The sequence below is a fragment of the Rhipicephalus microplus genome, chromosome X (assembly GCF_043290135.1).
Source record: "Rhipicephalus microplus isolate Deutch F79 chromosome X, USDA_Rmic, whole genome shotgun sequence".
In the NCBI taxonomy this organism is placed as follows: Eukaryota; Metazoa; Arthropoda; class Arachnida; order Ixodida; family Ixodidae; genus Rhipicephalus; species Rhipicephalus microplus.
Window position 1 is genome coordinate 78,838,503 of NC_134710.1, and position 20,039 is coordinate 78,858,541.

Genomic DNA, 20,039 nt, shown 5'->3' on the forward strand with positions numbered 1-20,039 from the left:
CGAAATGACAATCTCGTCGCGCAAGTATTATCTGATATCCCTGCTCATATAAGGCGCCCACTCGTGTCGATGCCAGCAAGCCGGCTCAATCACAAGGTAAGCACTCGGCTTCCATTACGCAGGTCTGTGGCGTGACACTATAGAAAATTGCACTTTCCTTCTACTATACGAATGTTTCAAAGCACATGTTTACAACTCTGTGTCTAAAGACACACAGAGAGAGAGAAAAAAAAAGCAAAGGAAAGGCACGGAGGTTAACAAGGTTGAACCCGGTTGGCTACCCTACACGGGGAAAGGAGGAAAGCGTAGGAAAAGAATAGAGAAGAAAAAAAAAGGAAAGAGACGTAAAGTAATACACTAGCACGCACCCTACGTCTATACTGGTGAAATGTTTATGTGCGTGAAACGTGCCGCAAAAGCTTTAAGACACGTGTCCATACACTGCGACGGGAAGCGGAGTGGTATATGCACCGATAGACGAAGGTATAAAGGCCTGCTTGGCTAAAATATTTTAGCCCGACTTTACAAAAGTCTTTACTGAAGGAAGACTCAAACAGAAAAAACTGTGGTGTCATTTTGGGTGGGGTGTCTAGAGTAAGCATATTGTCTTGCTCTTAAATAGATACATGCGTAACAGAAAAATTACATCATCAAATTGATACGGGTATACTAGTGAAAAGTAAGATACGTTGACTGAAAATTTGCATGCAATGTATTAGAAGTCGCTCTAATGCTGTCTGATATGTTAAACATTGGAATGGACACTGAGAGAACAAAAAATTCCATGCCAGGCATCTGTCTATCAGAGTACTGAACAGGTACGTCTAAGTGCCAGGCGCTTGAATATGATTGCCACTACGCGTCATTATTACCCAACATACGCAGAAAGAAAGATTATGCCGTTATCCAGAAATAGATGTGTTGACTTTAGGTGCTAATAAAAATAAATAACCATGTGTGATTGAGACAATATATAGAAATAACCATGCGTCTTCTGTGTGTGCAGTACAAAGGAGGGATAGTGGTTAAATTGTGTCAGTTTGCCTGCAAGCCTATAAAAAGAATTCGTGTGAGCGCTTGATGTTACAATTTAAATATTGCGCGTAGTTTCGCCCAACAGAGGCCAACTCATTTGTTCACAAATAAATTACGCAATGAACTGTATCGTCTGAATATAGTTATCGCTTTACTGTAAATGAATTCATTGATAAGTTTGGGCAGTTAAAGACTAATCATCGTATTCTGTACCCCTAATCAAATAGAAGGTGCAGTTTGTAGAAAAAGTATGATGCAGCTGTGCAAGAGCGTTTAATGATATCATACCACCTGCTATTGCGAGATTGCATAGTACCCACTGCTTAATTGTGTTACTCTCTGCTAGGTCCCAGAAAGAATGATTCCCGTCGTCCTTGTCACTCTTTTCGCCGGTAAGTTGACTTAGCATCACCAATCATGTCCTTTGCGATATGTATGCCTACACATGCTAAGGGAAGCGAGTGCCTTGCTTTAGTTTTATACAAATTTTGGAAACATAACTGGGCAGCATCGCGAGAAAACACGCAAAAAGAGAGTGCACCGGTAGCTAAAGATACATCATCCCTGTGTACTTTATTTCTTTGTTTTTTTTTCTACTTCGCGCTTCCCCATTGTGTATTAAAAAATTTACCGCCCCTCCTTTTCAAAAAAGTAAGAGCATTGACAATGTAACCGGAGAACAGCCGCCGTTGTTTTAGTGTGTTGATGAAATGTTGGTTGCTTCACTTCAAAAATAAACAAAAAAAACTGATATTTCACTGGGTGTCGATGAGTTTCCTTTGTCATTTAGATATAATATGAACGTTTTTGTTGAATATTTTTATTAAATAAATTTCGCCATTTTAAGTAAGAGGCAATCAGGCCATGATGGAAATCCGCCTCTCTTACAGCGCTGAACAGTGACAGCTGGCAGTTGCCGAAGTATCCAAAGAGTGATCAGCTGGCCCCAGTGAATTATGTTTTGAGTACACCATGAAAATTAAATAACGGCACTGCTGAGATGAATCTAAACAGGCGACACCTGGCGCGCGTACATTTCCCTCTTGATACGAACGGGAAGCAATGTATAAGAACGGTGGCGTGGACGAGCTGGCTAGTTTACACGTACTTTATGGAATCTTCGGCGCTGTCGAGTAACTATCCTGACAGTGAGCGTTATATGCGTTCATTTCTGTCTTTTAAAGGGCCACTCACCAGGTTTGACAATTTTGAGCTGACAAGCGCAATGCGTAGGCGAGGCGTTCATTATCATGTCTGCCAAAATTTGCAACGCTACGCGCCGCGGAAATGGGTCTAATTTCAAGATGAACGCTGCTCCCCCTCCCTTTTGCCAGCGCGCGCCCAGAGAAGGGGGGCATGACGTGGGCGTACGAATGACCCTACGTACACCGCAATGCAGTGACGTTGGTCCTCTACGTAGACGACTCTGCTCTGACGTTGCAAATAGTGGCACGTGATTGCGAAAAATATTTAACATGGCATGTGCAGTTTATGCAATCTGTTGCTTGAAAAGATCAATGAAACTCTAGATAAATAATGAGACGCAATAAGGGAATGTGAGTGTCTTTTTTTCCACTTTTCTTCCGCGAATTGCAACGAGATGCGGGGCTAGTGTGTCGGTGTTTCGCATGCGTTCGTGTGCTCGCGGTCAGGGAATGGAGCAGACGACCACCGTCAAACGCTCCTACGCGTTCGCGCACTCATTGGGCTCATCTATTCTACCGCGTCTAAACCAGCATTTCCAAACCATCCCGCAGAAACAGCTAGAAGACCATAAAATAACGCTGGTCAACAAGGCAACGCCGCTCGTGTGCTCAGAGGTTGGAATGGTTTGGGCACGTCATGCGCACGTCACCTCTTGGTCGGATGCCGGAGAGGGTGGGGAAGAGATTTGGCTTGCGAAGACACCGCGGAGAAGCGGCAAGGGTTTCGAGCTCGCCTCCTCTCATCCTCGTTTTGCACCGCTTCGAAAAACCTGTTTTCTCCGCTCGAGATGAACCAATTAAAAAAATTTGTGGCAAAATGTTCCTAATCGAACACCCAACAACTTCCACTGTCTAACTAAAATTTGGTATGGGGCCTGGTGAGTGGCCCTTTAACAAGGAAGTCTTGTATGCCGGCGTCAAGCACGGCTCATCTGACGTGTTTTGTCACGGATATGACGTTGTAAAATACTTACTAACAGTATTGCAAAAAAAAACACGAAATGCCAAAGCTCGGCCGTGGGGCGTCAAACAAGCGACCTCTCGAACCGCAGCTCGTGGCGCTAAACACCATGCCATAATGAGCATGTAGAAAACAGCACTAACGGCAAGCTATTTATAAACATCATATACCATTTGGCGGTTCTCAGAGCGCCCCAGTTTCAGCACGTTTTTGTCGCGAGTAGCGAGATGGCGCAATGAGCGCGTGTTGGACCCGCTTTCGTCGCCTTTATAGTGTTTCGGAGAGCGCCGCCTCCACGAAGCGTGGTCTCCCCTGCGTGTGCGCAAAATCAAACTTGTGATTCGTGAGAGCACGAAGGTCACTTCGCTCGCTGCCACGGCCGAATTTACGAAGGTAACACGATGCTCACACACGAAGAAGTAAGAATTGTGACAGTTACTGGCACTTGTATTGCGTATACAAGTGCGTTTCTTTCATGCGCCTTTCTTTCTGTTTCAGCAGCACGCATTAAGTGTAGAACTGCGACAGTTGTTAGTCCACGCTCGTCCAGTGCGTGCATTTCGTGCGTGCTTTCTGCTTGATGGGCGCGCTGCAAGTTTTGAGCTGCTGCTACTTGCCATTCTTCGCGTGACTGCAATTTGTTGCCGTGACATTCATTCTTTCAGCCTTGTGGCAAAACAATGCACAATAATCGCTCACCTATACGTCTGCAAAGATACGTTTCACTTTTGTGTTTTACGGATTCTTAGAAAGAGAGATCAGCCATTTTTTTTCTTTCTTTACGACAGCAGTTTCTTTTAGCCCTTAAGTGCCTGCGCTGCAGTTTCGGCAAAACTTTATGCAAATAGATCTCATAAGCAAGTATTGTAACCAATGCATTGAGCAAAGACCACGACATCGTTTCACTGGCATCAATAGACTGATTATGTGAAGCACCCTGAAAAATCTTGATAACCTGGGCAAATGCTGAAATCTAATTTGTTCCTTCAAAAATATATTGATGATTTTCATTTTCTTTTTCGATGGAGGCGAAAATGTTGTAGGTCCGTGTGCTCAGATTTGTGTGCACGTTAAATAATCCCAGGTGGTCGAAATTTCCGAAGCCCTCCACTACGGCGTCTCTCATAAACATATGGTGGTTTTGGGACATTAAACCCCACATATCAATCAATCAAATTATTTTCTTTCTCTTCTTTAAAGCTATCCCAGTACGCGTCGCATGGCAATGAACACGAGGCTTCTTTATTGCATGGAGTTCGCCATTCACTGAAAATATTTCAAATAATTCTAAGAAGTCGAAAATTAACGCTGGTTATGAGTAAAAATGACAGCCGAGGACTTTTCTGATCCCATAAGGGAGCATTGTACTCAATGATCACCTTTGTTACTTTCATTCGTAGATGGCGCTCATCCCAAATTCTTACAATGCCCTCTCCGACCGAGGCATTAATTCGTCAATTGCTGACTTTAGGTCACAAATGACGAAGCTTGTGACCTCTCTGATGCGTTCCATGCTGTAATACTTGGTGTATAGCACCAGGGACATGGATTTTTATCATATGGGTCTTATGACATCGTCATGCGAATGTCCATCAACTGTCTCCTTCAGGGGCCTTTGGTGCCACCGTCAGCGATGCCAACCGCTACATCGACCAAGTGCTCGGTTACCAGATGGCCGATCTGGTGCGCCGAAACCGATTGGACCCCCTAGCAGTGACTCCTTACTACACCAACCTGGGCAAGCCCGGCACGCTAAGCGTACAGATGCGCATCGTCAATGTCACCGGTCTGGGGCAGATCCGGCGTCAAGGCGACTGCGGCCGACCCGGATCATCCGGACCCGGTCGATTCACCGTCGGCTGCAACGTCGTCCTTGACCGCGTTACCTTGAGCGCCACTTCTGATATGAGTTACGCGGGCAGCGCCACCCGGCGCGTTGGAACTCGGGCTGACTTTGCCACCAACCACGCGCTGATCGAGGTGACTTCCACGTCTGGCGGCCAGCCTACGGTCAACTTCAGGTTGCTCAGGCCACCCACCGCTCGTCTTTACTTTACCGGGCTCAAGGACCTGCCCCTGTACCAGGTCATTGAGAAGAGCTACGAGCAAGAGTTTGCCCGCCTCCTTCAGACACAGCTATCGGGGCCCTACCTCACCAACCTTGGCTACGCCTGCCGGGCCGTCCCTTTCCCACGTTAGCGTCACTTCGCTTGCTGCTGGTCATGAATAAAGCTTATGGTTAGAAGACCCTACTATTGATGGAACACATTGTCTGATATTGATGGAACACATTGTCTGAAAAATTGAATTAATCCGAAGTGAACAAAAACTCCAACCTGAACAATAAACCGGCCAGCTAAAGATGCAACGACGAAAAATCAGATGGCAGGAAACCTTCCATTTTAAAACAATGTAAGAGAAAATCCGATAACTAGATAGCTTGCAAAACAATCGACAAATAAGTCTTTTTGTTGTATACTTTGCGCTGTCTGAAGGATGTTTAACTAAGTGGCATCCATATTTAAGCTTGCTCATTTTCGTCGAGTACTCTTCACTTTCTAATCATCGACCATGTTACGATGTCGACCTTCCATCTCACAAACTGAAGGGCAGTTTTCGAGGAATAGCTCGATTGTTGTTAAGATCTGCTGATTTCTTTAGTACATGCTTGTATTTTGCTCGAACGTCCCAAGTGTGTGAGGCACGGAGCTATGAGAATGCGTGTTTACGAACAAATAGAGTATGCTTGTTGCTTTACCCTTTTGGCCATGGTCCTTTCTCACTTCACGTACCCCTCTAATTAGTATTTTATTTTACGAGCAATGCCGTCCTTCAAAATTTTGATATCTATTGGTAAACAGGAACGACCCGTTGTCAAAGCGAAAGAGAGAGAAAGAGATCTTTTCAGTACTAAAATCACGGATGCCCGTTATAATAAAGGAAACCACCTTGTAAAATTATACGATGTGGTCTTAGATATTTCTAGACCAGAGTTATCTTCATGTGGTATTTCATGCACAATAACTGTGTCCAGAATCTCTCATTTTGTATTTCATTGATCTTCTTTTTCATTCCACTAAATACGCTAAGGCCTACCCCCTGTCTGTTTCTGTTGTGAAGGAACACCAATTTTACATTTTTATGTTCGTTAATTTCAGGCTTCAACTGTTTACGAAAATTCTAGAAGTCACCCACCTTTAGCGGTGTATGCCTGATAAATTTTATCTCTAATGTTGATTACTAAAACACCGTATTTATGATGATGTATTGTAACCTTCATAAAAGGGTCAAATTGTCATCAATACGTAGTTTCACGTCAACAATGGAGATAATTTTCTTAATTGATTCATGAAAGAGAGTTACATTTCTTCAACAAAAACTGCACAAAATTGAATTCAACTAACATAGTTTGCTAGTTGCATAAAAACTGAATGTAATTCATTGAACAGGACACAAAGCCGGCAAAAAAATTCGAAGATTGTTATTTTGTCGTCTTTATCTATAGTAATACTCAGAAGGAACGATGCCAATACGAAAACAAGTTAGGTTATTATAAAAATTTTGATATTGATTGTTAAACAGAAACGACTAGTGGGCAGAGAGAAAAGGAAACACCAGTCATCATTACAGGAGTGCCAAAACTTTAAAACCTATATCAAAACAACCTGGTCACAATGTCTTGCTAGCGCTGAAAGTCGCACTTTACGTTAACGAGAAGCTCGCCCTGAAACACCAATGCGTTTTAGCGACGGCTGTTGCGGAACAAATTGTAATTCTTATTGACAAAGCTTCACTCTACAGCTGTAGATTGATAGTGGCCGGATAGTCTGCACAAAATTATTAGCTACCACGCCGTAGATAGAGTAATATTACAAGGGCGATCTCAGCAATTTTAGGAGGCGTGCTTTAATAACAAAGTTGAAGCGAATAATTGAAAGATGACTTTCCCACCCCTTTTGTCGGCACTGGTTTCGAAACATAAAAACTGAACATTTGCACTCGAATTCTACTTTAGTGATAAAGTTGATTCGTTTCAACAAAATACAAAATGCAGCATGGAAAACACCAGACTGGAACAGTACCGCGGGCCTTTCACTGGAGATTTTTAGTACGTGTCGTTTCTGAACTAATATACAAGACAGAGTTCACAACAGCAGTTTAGGAATTGAGTACTGACTCATTTATAATCCGCTATTTAATAATGCATTACACTGTCATTTATTATAAAGCAAGTGGTCAGTGTTTGCTAATTAAGATCATACCGGTAAATATCACGCAGGTGTTCGACAATCACGAAACTTGCAGTATAAAACTCGGCGACAACTCAAAGAGCTAAAAAAATGAAAAATGAGATAGACAGTGACATATATATGATCACGATTATATGAAAACGAGCAGAACGTGATGAAACCCTTCACAACTGCATATCACCTCGCACATACAAATTCCGTTATGAGTCCCTGAGCAGGGATATCAGCCGCACTCATCAACGTCTACCTGCTCGAAGACGTGCAGACTGGAACACTACGGGCCGCAGTAGGTTGCGGCGGCCTGGAAATCTATGAGGCCACAATGGCAGTTCAAAGATCAATTGTTGTGAGGTGATTTATTCTGGCACGTCCCGTCACTAGCCCGACAATATTGTCTCGAGTTTGCGTGAAGCCCAAAAGCCCACACAAGGGCGTTCAATTCATTAGATAAAAGAGCTAAATTACGACACTGTAGGGTACACAATGAGACCGCTTATCTGCGTTTACGTGTTCCCAATATGAGATAGCAAGCTGGACACTATGTATTGTACTACGAATATTGCGCCCAGTTTTTGTTTTTTAAGTGCGAAGCACCTTAGGTGCTGGGCATGTCGGTGCCTAATATTGTCACTGTATGTGTCATGTAGTTCATCATAAAGCGGGCGTGTTCCGCGAAAATTGGATAAATCTCACAACTCGCCACCGGTCCAACAAATAGCCGACGACATTGTATAGGGAAGCGGAAACAAAGTTCGGTACCGGTCGTATCGTACACTAAAATCGAGCATGTACGACAGAAGAATAAGTACATAACTAATAGGATACGTTGCATCGTAACGCAGTTTTCTGACAATCTTCGTAGAGTGGAAACGCCCTTCACTACAAACCCGGTTTCAGGTTTGGCACTGCTCCATCAAAGAAACGTCTCAAAATATTGCATGCTTCGCCCCTTCCTAGATTTCCCGTTAGTGGAGCTGAAACTGCCTTCCCTAAATGCTTACTCTTCCCCAGTTTTTTAGTATAACAATCGTTTTGAGCAATTGCTCGTGATAACGACGCTATCACGCCTTGTCGCGGCAAATCTGGCCTAGAAAGGTAATATTGAATGTGATGTGAGCGTCCCAAGTAAAACTTTCACCGACATGACACGAACTGTATGCTCTGTAAACTAAGTACGTAGCCCTAAATTCTTGCGTTACAATCCGTGATTCATTGATATGTGGGGTTTAAGGTCCCAAAACCACCATATGATTATATGAGAGACGCCGTTGTGGAGGGCTCCAGATATTTTGACCACCTGGGGTTCTTTAACATGCACTCAAATCTGAGCACACGGGCCTACAACATTTCCGCCTCCATCGGAAATGCAGCCGCCGCAGCCGGGAGTTGAACCCGCGACCTGCGGGTCAGCAGCCGAGTACCTTAGCCACTAGACCACCGCGGCGGAGCGTTACAATCCGTGAGTTCTCTACACTGGTTTTATTCACAACCAAGTTTACCTGCTCTGTCTTTCACGTCAGCATGCAAAGCAAGCAAGTCAAATCTGTTTCGTTTTATTGCGGACGTTACCTCATGTAAAGTCCACCTTCACTGCCTCGGGGTTTCAGATATTGGCATTTCAAAAAAAAAAAAACAACACTTTGATTTTTGTTAGCATTACGCTGTTTCAAATATACAACTAATGCATACGCCTGTGTATGTGATCAGCTTCCCATTAATTCCTTATTTTTATTATTGGGCATTTGAATGAAATAACTCGGAGCCCACGTAAAAAGCTGTCTACAGAGGTTCATCATTTTTTAACTGGCCGCCAAGAAAAATGATTTCTACCTCGTCATGGAAAAGAATTATAGGCTCAAAAACTATCAATAGTTGCAAATCTTGCATTATGCATCACATGAACCTTTACTTAAGAGGCGAAAGTCACAAGAATTTTCCTTTTATTAGTCGGAAAGCGACTGCCTCGCAATGGTGGCTCAAAATAGTGGAACATTGGGACGGTGACAAAGAAAATTGAGGGCAAGTGAGGCGCACGTAGCTTCATGCATTTTCTATGTCCAACTCTTAATTTTGCACCATTAGTTAATCGTCATTATTCAACAAACCGCACAAGTTACATGATTTGTTTGCCTTAGAATGTGAGCAACTTGTAGTTCACTAGTTTAATATTATTACCAATGGGAGATAAGAGTAATGATTGTCAATTGAACAACTAAAAATTATATCTCTGGTACAAGTAGCAGGGAAGTTTGAATGTACTTCTTAAGGACTGCAAAGAAATCAGACGTGATTCTTTCTGATATTCCTTATTTTTGTGGCTCTTCAATGGCTGACGTAAAGCTACACACCCGCAATTGATGATATTGATCTATCGGCAAGACAAATCACGATAACTGAAGATGTAACCGGAAGGGCAGGACAGATGATGAATGCAGAGTACCACATCTATATTCTACAAAAAGTGCTCGATTCGGTAATGTATACAGTGCAAGGTACATTCCCGAACCTTGCACTTTTTTTGGCACATGGGAGATGTGGTGCTGTGCATTTATCACCCCCTCCCCCCTCTTTTCGGTTATATCTTCAGTTATTGTGATCTATTCCGCAGATTTATCAATATCGTAAATTTCGAGCATGTAGGTTCGAGCCAGCCATTGGAGCCATTGTATGGTAGAAGGAAGTCCCATTGTAATCCAATGTTCGTTGTGCTGCTTGACAAACAAGTGAGTGGTATTGCATCTATCTACCTTCAACACAGCTGATAAGAACACAGCTGAAATCTATAGTTCCGCCACGCCCGTGGGGCGAACGCCTGTTATATGCGAAACCATACTCCCGCCGCGCAAATGCAATCGGATATTCTTGCCCATATAAGGCAGCCACCATGTTCCACACAGGAAGCTGGCTCAATTGCAAGGTAAGCACTGGGCTACTCATGTACAGCTATGTGCTACGACGATAGCCTGCAATATCGCGTTTCCAATCTTTTGTACGAGTGTTATAAAACCGATGTTTAGAGGCGCGTGATGGAAAACAACTTAATATTTAACTTACAGGGAAAGTTTTTCAAAGTGACGTATTAATGCACAAGAGCAAAAGGGGAACTTGTACGCAGCCATATAAGTAAGCCTACACAACACGAAATTATTCATTTAAAAGATTTTATTATGTTCTTCAAAGTCGCACCAAAGATGAATTTCTTGGGCTATACTCTCATCTGAGAGATAAAGAGAAAGAGAAACACGCACGAAGAAATTTTCTAAAATTAAAAAAAAACTGATTTTCAGCGGAGTGGCTAAATTAGGTAGTTTGCGAGGATTTTAAACACACAAGTTTAAAATAAGTATTTAGAAGGACGAATAAACTGCCCTACAACGCAACTGTTTGGCTACACATTAATGTTCTTTGCTGATTCGGGTAAGTGCCGTGCTGCTAATCTTCCATATTCTGAACAAATAAACGAACAATGAGCAAAGAAATGTCGCCTTCGACATTGGAGCACACATTACTTCTTCGGAAATTTGATACACGCAAATATGTAAAAGACAGTAGCTGCCAACGTGCATCCTGCGGCAACCCGTATACGCACGTTTTTCGAAGCATTGGAGCTTATCGGTTCATCTGTTGTTCACTTCACACTGTTCATTTACGTCGAAGCGCCAAGCACGCACCCAGAACGGCTGGAACGCATCAATATTGTCTATACTAGAAGGGCACGTGCTCCTTATTACGTGCTAATTGCAACGACTATGTGTGATAACCTTTGTGTTATTTTTTCTTGCACGCGAGCTATAAATGAAATGATAATAAAGTTCTTGGTCGTTTATTTACCTGCAAATTTACAAGTTTCGCTGTGCGCATTCTTTATTCCGAAGCATATATATATTGACATGCACTGTATTAGAAAATTTAGCTGTGTTCTTGGAATAGAAATTGTTGTTCATGTTCATTTCGTACGCGCCGTCCCTTGCAAGCTACAAATTATTGCGAAAGCTCAAAGTCACTCTGAAGAAGCATCTGATGATGTTTTCGTCGTCATATTTTAGGCGACGATGACAGCTCACATCTTTTATTTAATTAATGCATTACACTTTTCTAGGTCCTTCAAAGAATGATTTCTGTTGTCCTGTTCGCACTTGTCATGGGTAAGTTGGCCTAAGTTCTCCGATCATGTTCTTCTCTGCCGTGTATACTTCCACAAGGTAGATGAAACCCTGTGTTTCGTTCCCTGCTAAGGAAACGCATTCGTCAAAAAAGACACCGACTTCTTAAAAAGTATTGATATTTAGCTAGTTTTTTTTTCAAATCCAATAAAAAAGGGGATTTAAAGAGGGGCAGCTGGCACAAGCCACTGACGTTTTGGTAACGACATGAAAATTACATCAAGGCGTTGGTTAGATCAATCTGTGCAGGTGGCGCCTGAAGTTCACACTCTCACGCATTAATATAAACTGAAAGTTTAGCAGGTATTTTACGCGCTGTCGTATTGCGTGAACGTGAGCCATATCTCTCACACGCGAACTATATGCAAGAATTGTAATCAATGCCTTCGTCTAACTCCTCGATGTTGCTTCACTAGCTTCTTGAGAAAGGCTTTTGTGAAGGGCAAGAAACATCTTGAGGATTTGGGAAAGCGCTGCATTCTTAAAACAAAAAAGTGGTACTTCATAACTATGAGGTAGTAAGTGCTTGTTACCATATTTCTGCCGTAACGAATGTTGGTATCTGCAAAGTTCGTAACTTTTCTATTAGGACATTTGCTACTTATAGTTACTACCTACAAGAAAGTAGTAATACGAAGTAACTTCATTAGCCTGACAAACTGAAAAAAAATGAGGCCGTACGGTATTACTACGATAAATACACACCACAATCACATCCTCGGCAGCTCCTACACACATACGTACATATAAACACACATAGACTAAGAAGGCTTACACACAATACATATATACTTTAAAAGCAAGTATATACGGCTATATGAGGCCTATATAGCCGTATATACTTTGGGGGGGGGGGGGTACTTGCTGTACAGGTATGCTAACTATGAACTGTGACTTGCATCTGATTCATCAGACCAGGATTTTTATATCTCAGAACTTGGATTATACATGTGCTATAATGTAGCATGAAACCATTATTGCAACATAGCTGGGAAAATTATAGCTTGGCTAAATTTTCTATAACATTGTCACAAGTATAGCATAAACTACCATGTACAGCATAATCGACCAGTGATAGTAACGTTTTACTAACTTGTCACGTACGTATGTAATGACCACTGCCAATCCTGACACGCTAACTAGTAACGACAGTATTTACCACCTGAAAAGTGGAAAACGTCAGCGAGGTGTAGTAAACGTTTCAAAGGGATAGTAAACGCCTCAGATATTACCTTCCGAACACTTTTTCTAAACATTGTGAGATATAATTTGTTGCTGCAAACATAATTATGAATCATTTTCTTTTCCTTTCTTAAAGTTTCGTCAGAGAGCACGCTGTCAAATAATAAGCACAAATCAGACAGACAGACAGACAGACAGACAGACAGACAGACAGACAGACAGACAGACAGACAGACAGACAGACAGACAGACAGACAGACAGACAGACAGACAGACAGACAGACAGACAGCGAACTTTAATAGAACCGGAGGAGTTACTGCAGGACCCTCTAACGAGGGGCCGTTTTAACCGCTGGCCGCGCCCACGTAGAGGACAGAACGCCTTGACACTCCGCCCGTTCCTGGGCCCTCTGGACTGCCTGGATATGCCTGCTGAGTTCCGTACTTCTGATGGCCTCCTCCCATTCGGCTTCGCTTGAGAGAAGGTTGTTAGGCAGCGCAGGACATCGCCAGAGCATCTGAGCCATAGGGAAGAAGGTTTCATTGCAGTCAAGGCAGCTAGGGTCAACGTTCACGTATATTTTACTTAGGAATGCCAGTGACGGGAAAGTCCCTGTATGCAACATTACCAAGGTGGCTGACTGCCCTCTGCTGAGCTTCGCGTGAGGAAGAGGGTAGATTCTTCTGCCAAGTTGGTAATGCGTGGTTATTTCATTGAATGTGAGTAGTACATCATTCTGCGCTGAGTCCCTTCCTGCCCCTCCATATCCTTCAGACCGTCGCGGTGCGTAAGTTCTCGCGCACGATCATGGGCCAGCTTGTTTGTTGAGCTTTGGGAAGACTTCAAGAGCGTTCTTCCCCATGTGTGCGGGGAACCCAGTGATAACATGATAACCTGGACAAGCCCTCTTTTCTAGAATGGAGGCCGCCTCTCGAGCGAGGTTGCCCTATTGTTAAGCTATAATTGCGTCTCTTGAGTCGGTGTAAATGTAGAAACGCTCTGGGTCGGACAATGCCAGCGCAACCGCGATTTACTCTGCTATACCCGGAGTGGCCGCCTTTACCGAGGCGGAGGAGCGAAGCACCCCCCTCCCGTCTATAACCAACAACGCTAACATTCTACTGTTACCGTACTGCGCTGCGTCGACAAACATGAGGGAGTCAATGTCATTCCCGACTCTCTTCAGAATGGCTCGTGCATGGGCTTTGCGCACTTCATTTTTTTTTCGTAGCCAAAGATGTTACGAATAATAATAAATGCACTTAGCTTTCCATCTGTTCTTTTTGCCGCATGTCATAATCCGTGCTCTGTCGTACAATGTGGTGTGCCATTCTACCTTCTGATCTTTGTTGCACTGGCATGAGATGTGCCCATCTACTCTTCTTTCAGGGGCCTCCGGTGCCACCATCAGTGATCTCAACCGCTACATGGACCAAGTGCTCGGAAACGAAATGTTCGCTATGATACGACAGTACCAACTGGACCCTTTTCCGGTGACGCCTTACCATTCCAAACTGGGCGCGCCTGAAAAGCTAAGCGCAGAAATGTACGCCGTCAACATCACCGGTCTGAGACATATCCGGCGTCAAGGAGACTGTGTCAGGCCGAGATCATCGAGACCCTTTCAGACCAGCATTAGATGCAACGCAGTCATCGAAGACGTTGCCGTGAGCGCCACTTCTGACCTGACCTATAAAAGCAGCACCAAAATAAGCACGTACCGAGGCATTGGAACCCGGGCCAGCTTTGCCGCCATTCATGTGCACATCGAAGTAACGCACACGCTTAGTAAGCCGACAACGGTCAACACGACGTTGCTCAGCATACCTAAACCTCGTCTCTTTTTCGACTTACCCAAGAACGCGCACCTGGACAGTGTAATTCAGAACGGCTACGAGGAAGAACTCACTGGCCTCCTTCGGGTACCCCTCTCCGCGTTTTACCTTCCCAGCATTGCTACCGCTTGCCGGACCGTACCCTTCCCGCATCAGTGAGTAGTCCACGGCAGAAATGACATCTTTGTACTGAGAAGCCTGGTAGAGAGTTAGTAGCTACAGCTATACAGTACAAACACCTGCGTCGTTCGATTCATTTGCATTAGTCAGTTTACCTGCCTTCATAATGACGAAACACATTAGTAAAAAAAAACTTGATTTGGAATTTGAAGAACTCTAAGCTGAAAGAAGTATCGGCCAGGTGCGGCTTTCATAGAAAGAAAACTATCATAGTAGAAAAATGTTTCAAAACTCAACAAGTGCTAGAGGAATCATAAGACAAGCATGCAAATAAACAAATTACTTTCTCCTCCATTGTGTCCACTTTGCATACGATGCTGAGCACGAGATAAGTGATAAGGCCTCGATGACTTGGAAGTGACGTCGAGGCCTTGCTGCTTGGGTGTCGAAAATTTGGTGGCATTGATAGATTTAGGCCTTTTTTCTCCGAAGTTGCATACCCATATTTAAGCAAGAATATGGTTCTATTTCTGGTCTTGTGGCAAATATAGAACACGAAACAAGGAAGTAGGTGTGTAAGGACTCGTTTTTTTGTTGTCGATAATATTAGTAGATAATATTAGTATGAACTAACAGAAAATGATGCCAAGAAAAGTATAGGGGATGTTATCAGTAGTAATTTTATTCTAGATGGGGGAAAAAGTGGACGAAAAGATAACTTGCCGCTAGCCGAGACCGAACCGGTGACGTTCGCACAGTAACGCGCTCGAAGCTCTACTGGGCTACAGTGGCAGTCACCTCATATCGCACTTTGAGGAGTGTATATGTGCATGTAAAGCTGGGAGTATTAGTGTGCGCCACTAGATCATGGGAACTCTACATCACGTACTTACTCAAAGTGATTCTGTCGTTATGAATTTTATATGTAATATATGTCTTAATTCAACAATTTGTCAAACGTTCATGCAGCTGAAAATTATACGCCCTTAACCATTTACAGGGATAGCATAATGACCGTGGAGTCCCACCTACAGAAAGATTCGGTGAACGAACCACTGAACTGATTAAACAGCCGAGACATTAGTTTCTCATAGTGCCTATTGCACCGTATATATAACTGATTGATTCTATTTTAATAGTCTTCGTTTTCGATCTTCGCGAGTATAGTCTGACTGGCGCTCCACTCCTTTTGTGACAGGAGTCGGCCGACGGCGAGTGGTGAGCGGTAAAAAGAAACAGAATCGACTTAAGATAATGCTTGTATTATGCCATCTCTGTACGCATCCCGAGCTCGCATATCGATAAGCCTCAAAGACTATGCGCTTCAAATTCCCTGTGATTGTTCTTATCACAGACCGTGATCGCCAGGCAGAGAGATCTGTTCGGCGCAACTCAGGTGCGAGTTGGGGAAAAATGCATTTCACCTCTGCTTTATGGCACGAATTAAGACGTCCATGTAATAATAAAACATGCCTTTATGCTTATTTTATTTTGAAGAGGCCTTTGTCGTGATGACGATGATGATGATGATGATGATGATGATGATGATGATGTGCAACAGACAACGTCTAATTTGCAGCCGACAGGTCAGTATCACGCAGATCCTACTCTCCAGCCTTCTTATTTAAACTTTACCGAAATAAGTATGTGTTTTTTATCTTTCCTCTTTATTCTCCCGATAGTTTTTTAAACATAGCCAATCGTATCTTTGACAAAAAATTCGTGTTTCACATACACAGATCAACAGCGAACACTTTTTTTTTTGCAACATGTGGGTTCAAGTTTTATTAGCAACTTTCTTTGCTGTACCAAAACGACCAGTGCACTTCCTGTGACGATTGTAGCAGTAAGCTGACAACCCTGCACGTATGCTCAATCGTATTTGCCGATCTTTAGCTAACACTCTACGGCTCACTGCTAACTCGATATTGTCCATGCTATCTTATCAGTAGATGCTATAATCGCGTGAAACAACCTGCAACCATATCAGAGAACGAACTTGCGTCCTTTATAATGCTCATATTTGTTCTGAGGTCCTACGCGCAAAGCTTTTGTTCGTAAGGTATCTTCATAAAATCAAACGTGAGCAAGCTCATGCCAAAGAGGTCGGCTGTTAATGCCTTTGTATAATGACATTTTTGGGATGGCTGGCTCAGTCTCTCGTGTGCCTTAATCTGTTCGATTCCATGGCTGTGTTAGAGTCACTTTTATATATTTGAGGATGTTTGTGCAGGACAAAGCAGCCTATTCAATTTACACAGGTGCAGGCTCTTCATAAGCGTTCACAGAACCATTTCCCGCACTGCACACGCTTTCATATGAAAGACTCAATGTCCTCTAGGTCATAAAAATAGATCCTCGGCGGCCTTTCTCCGGCTCTTACCGAGCACCACATAACGCCAAGTCGCATGTGAACCGCAGGTGCTCGAGAAATGCGTGGCGGATCCATGGGCTGCAGGGAAGTGCCTGAGAAGGTGTGCGGCAAGGACGAGCTTTCGACTGCGCAACAGAGTTTGCTTCGGTTCAACTGTGCCCCACGAAAGGTCTTGCTTTCACTACCTGAACAAAGTAAAATATTCGTGGCAATAGTTGTGCCAGTTGTACAAGGCATATCTAAATAGAGAGTCGTAAATTGGTTGGGCTGTGGGGTTTACTGTCCCAAAGCTACACAGGCTACAAGAGACACGGTCGTGAAGAGCTCCGGGTAAACCTGCAGGGTCCTTAAACGAGCACTAACATTGGACAGTATACTCGTCCAGGGTAAGTCACCTCCATCGAATAGCTCCTATATTGTGACTATGATGGGACCCGAGGCTCTCGAGTCAGTAGTTGAGCACCATAACCATGCATTAAGGTTACTAAAGTGTTAGAATGATTACCAGTTGTGCGTGTTGGTATACCTTTATGATGGTTGTAAGGTCTGGCGTCACAGGCCATGGGAGCGAGTCTTCTCGGTCTTAAAAGGGCGCGCTTCCCAAAAAGCCTATTCTCGGGAGACGATAATCTCGGCGTAAGCGCGCCCCTTCCGGCAAGAATACCGCGGTCAGTCGCCGCTTCTAGCAACCAGCTAAATGGTCCCCGGACTGCGGATTGCCGGCGGGTGACGGGAGGACAGTGCATAGCCACCCATCCATCAGGAGTAGAGTCCGCGGGACGGCTGTCATGCTGGACAGCGTAGTCATCTCGCAGTAATGCAGGAGGCCCGCAGCCAAACGGCGCCACCATTGTGTGCGTTCGCACAGTTCGCGGAACGTTATGTGCAGGTCCGTCCTTTCGTCTCTCCCTTTCCGACCGAGCAGTCGAGTGCGGGAAGAAGAGAGCGAGAGGAGGGGATGGCAACAAGTGTGTTGGCTGTCCAATAAACGGACTAAATTGCTTTGGTTGGCCGTGAGGAGAATCGGGAGGGGCAACCGAGGTATTAAAACCTGGCTTCCGAGTGCTCGCAGGGGAGTCTGGTCGCAACAAAGAGTGCTCTGCACTATCGGCTCTGCCGAGGCAACATGCGACGGTTCCGACGGTCAAGTCTTGTAAATATGTACATAAGTTCCTGTATATAAAGACGAGTTGTTGTCACGTTTGAGATGTGCTGGCTTCCATCTCCAAACAAGCAGCAGCAGCCACGACAACACAAGACGGACACCGAGAAGCAACCAACCTTCCACTCCCTTCTGTAGCAACAGCCGCTACGCAGCTGGGAGAGCTCTGCTCAAGGGAATAGAGGGAGTGGGTAGAAGGCTGAGTTTTACTATGGTATTAGCGCGTAGTTGCACAGTGTCTTGTTTACTTTAAAAGTATTCATTTTCACCGTCATAATAAAGTATTGCAGTGCAGAAGATTTAGCACTCGTGTTGACGGAGCCAATGAACTTGACTACACTTGATTGAGTGCGTGGTACGCGCTCGTGATGCGTGAATGGATAGTGGCAATATATACACTCCCGAAAATTGATACCAGTGTGTGTTTCATGCATACGGGCATGGGAGCACTAGAGATGATGGGAGTAACACCTGTTGCGATCAGCTCACGTTTATCTTTGTTTCCTATATAACGATGTTGATTGATATGTGGGGTTTAACGTTCCAAAACCACCGTATAATTATGAGAGACGCCGTAGTGGAGGGCTCCGGAAATTTCGACTACCTGGGGTTCTTTAACGTGCACCCAAATCGGAAATGCAGGCGCCGCAGCCGGGATATAACGATGTAAAAACTTCCTGAAAGAGAAAAGCACTAGTTCCTGCTCAAGATATTTAAAATACTTACTTGTAATATCTCCAAAAGTGCTGGATCAGCTGCTTCAAAAAATTATCATCCTTTCTCTTGAACATGCGCGAACACATCTATCCTCAACTGCTTAAAATAAAACAGTTAACAATATGCTCTGCACGTCTGCGCCAAATAACAGCCTCCATTCTAGAAGACTCGTATACGAACTTCATAAGTCACTATGTGCGCAAAGGCAGTACAAGTGCGGTAGTCTTTTTTTTTTCTTTTTCGCAGAGCCCATGGCACAGTGTTCTATTCACATAGATTACATGTACGGCATCATTGATATCTGTTGATTAAATACTATATTGGCGCTGCAGCACATTTTACAAAATTAGCAACTATCTATTCTTGTTATTGTGGGAGACTCCCCCCGAGCTGCGAGCTCGTTGTCCAATGCTTGTGTCATATCAGCTCACGTATACGTCAAGTACCTAAAGTGCCCATTGATTTATATCAGAGAGAAGAATAGCGATGCTTCGATGGATGTGATGTTTCACGGTGCGTCGTCCCTTCATTTTTCTTTTATTTATTTGTTTTTGCTTTTGCCTTCCCTAATTTTCTCCGCGATTCAAGCAGATGGGCATGGTGTCTGTTTTAGAAGACATTCGCTGAACTGCTTTTTTTCTGTTTGTGTAGGTTTTATGTTGCATAACTACAACACAACACCGCAATAATAATAATAATAATAATAATAATAATAATAATAATAATAATAATAATAATAATAATAATAATAATAATAATAATAATAATAATAATAATAATAATAATAATAACACAGACCGATATAGAAAGTTTATGAATGATTCATATGAAATTTTATGCCCACATAATGCATCCTGGCATATTGTTATTATTCGTTTCGAATCGGAATGGCCACCAGCCCAGCATGTGACAACTGTAGCTGCGCAAATACACTCGCCCATCTTCTCTGTGAGTGACCTCCCTTCAGTGCGCCAAGAAAAGGAGGAGACTGGCCGAGATCTTCGTGGAACGCAAGGCATTGGGAGCGCTTTCTC

General features: G+C 43.6%; 2 protein-coding genes across 3 annotated transcripts; both read left to right on the forward strand.

The window, feature by feature from the left end:
* Positions 1-5,453, forward strand: LOC119175999 (uncharacterized). Its single transcript, XM_037427095.2, has 3 exons — positions 1-96; positions 1,382-1,427; positions 4,811-5,453. The coding sequence occupies exons 1-3, from the start codon at positions 70-72 to the stop codon at positions 5,398-5,400; spliced, it is 663 nt and encodes a 220-aa protein (XP_037282992.1). The 5' UTR covers positions 1-69; the 3' UTR covers positions 5,401-5,453.
* Positions 5,454-8,766: 3,313 nt separating this feature from the next.
* On the forward strand, positions 8,767-15,101 carry LOC119176681 (salivary anticoagulant protein P23). Of its 2 annotated transcripts, none has more exons than XM_037428040.2 (3): positions 8,767-8,910; positions 11,551-11,596; positions 14,187-15,101. In XM_037428040.2, the coding sequence occupies exons 2-3, from the start codon at positions 11,563-11,565 to the stop codon at positions 14,789-14,791; spliced, it is 639 nt and encodes a 212-aa protein (XP_037283937.2). In that variant the 5' UTR covers positions 8,767-8,910; positions 11,551-11,562; the 3' UTR covers positions 14,792-15,101. The 2 variants fall into 2 exon arrangements, with proteins under 2 accessions (XP_037283937.2, XP_075733299.1); XM_075877184.1 differs by lacking the exon at positions 8,767-8,910 and adding an exon at positions 10,261-10,368.
* Positions 15,102-20,039: the final 4,938 nt, after the last annotated feature.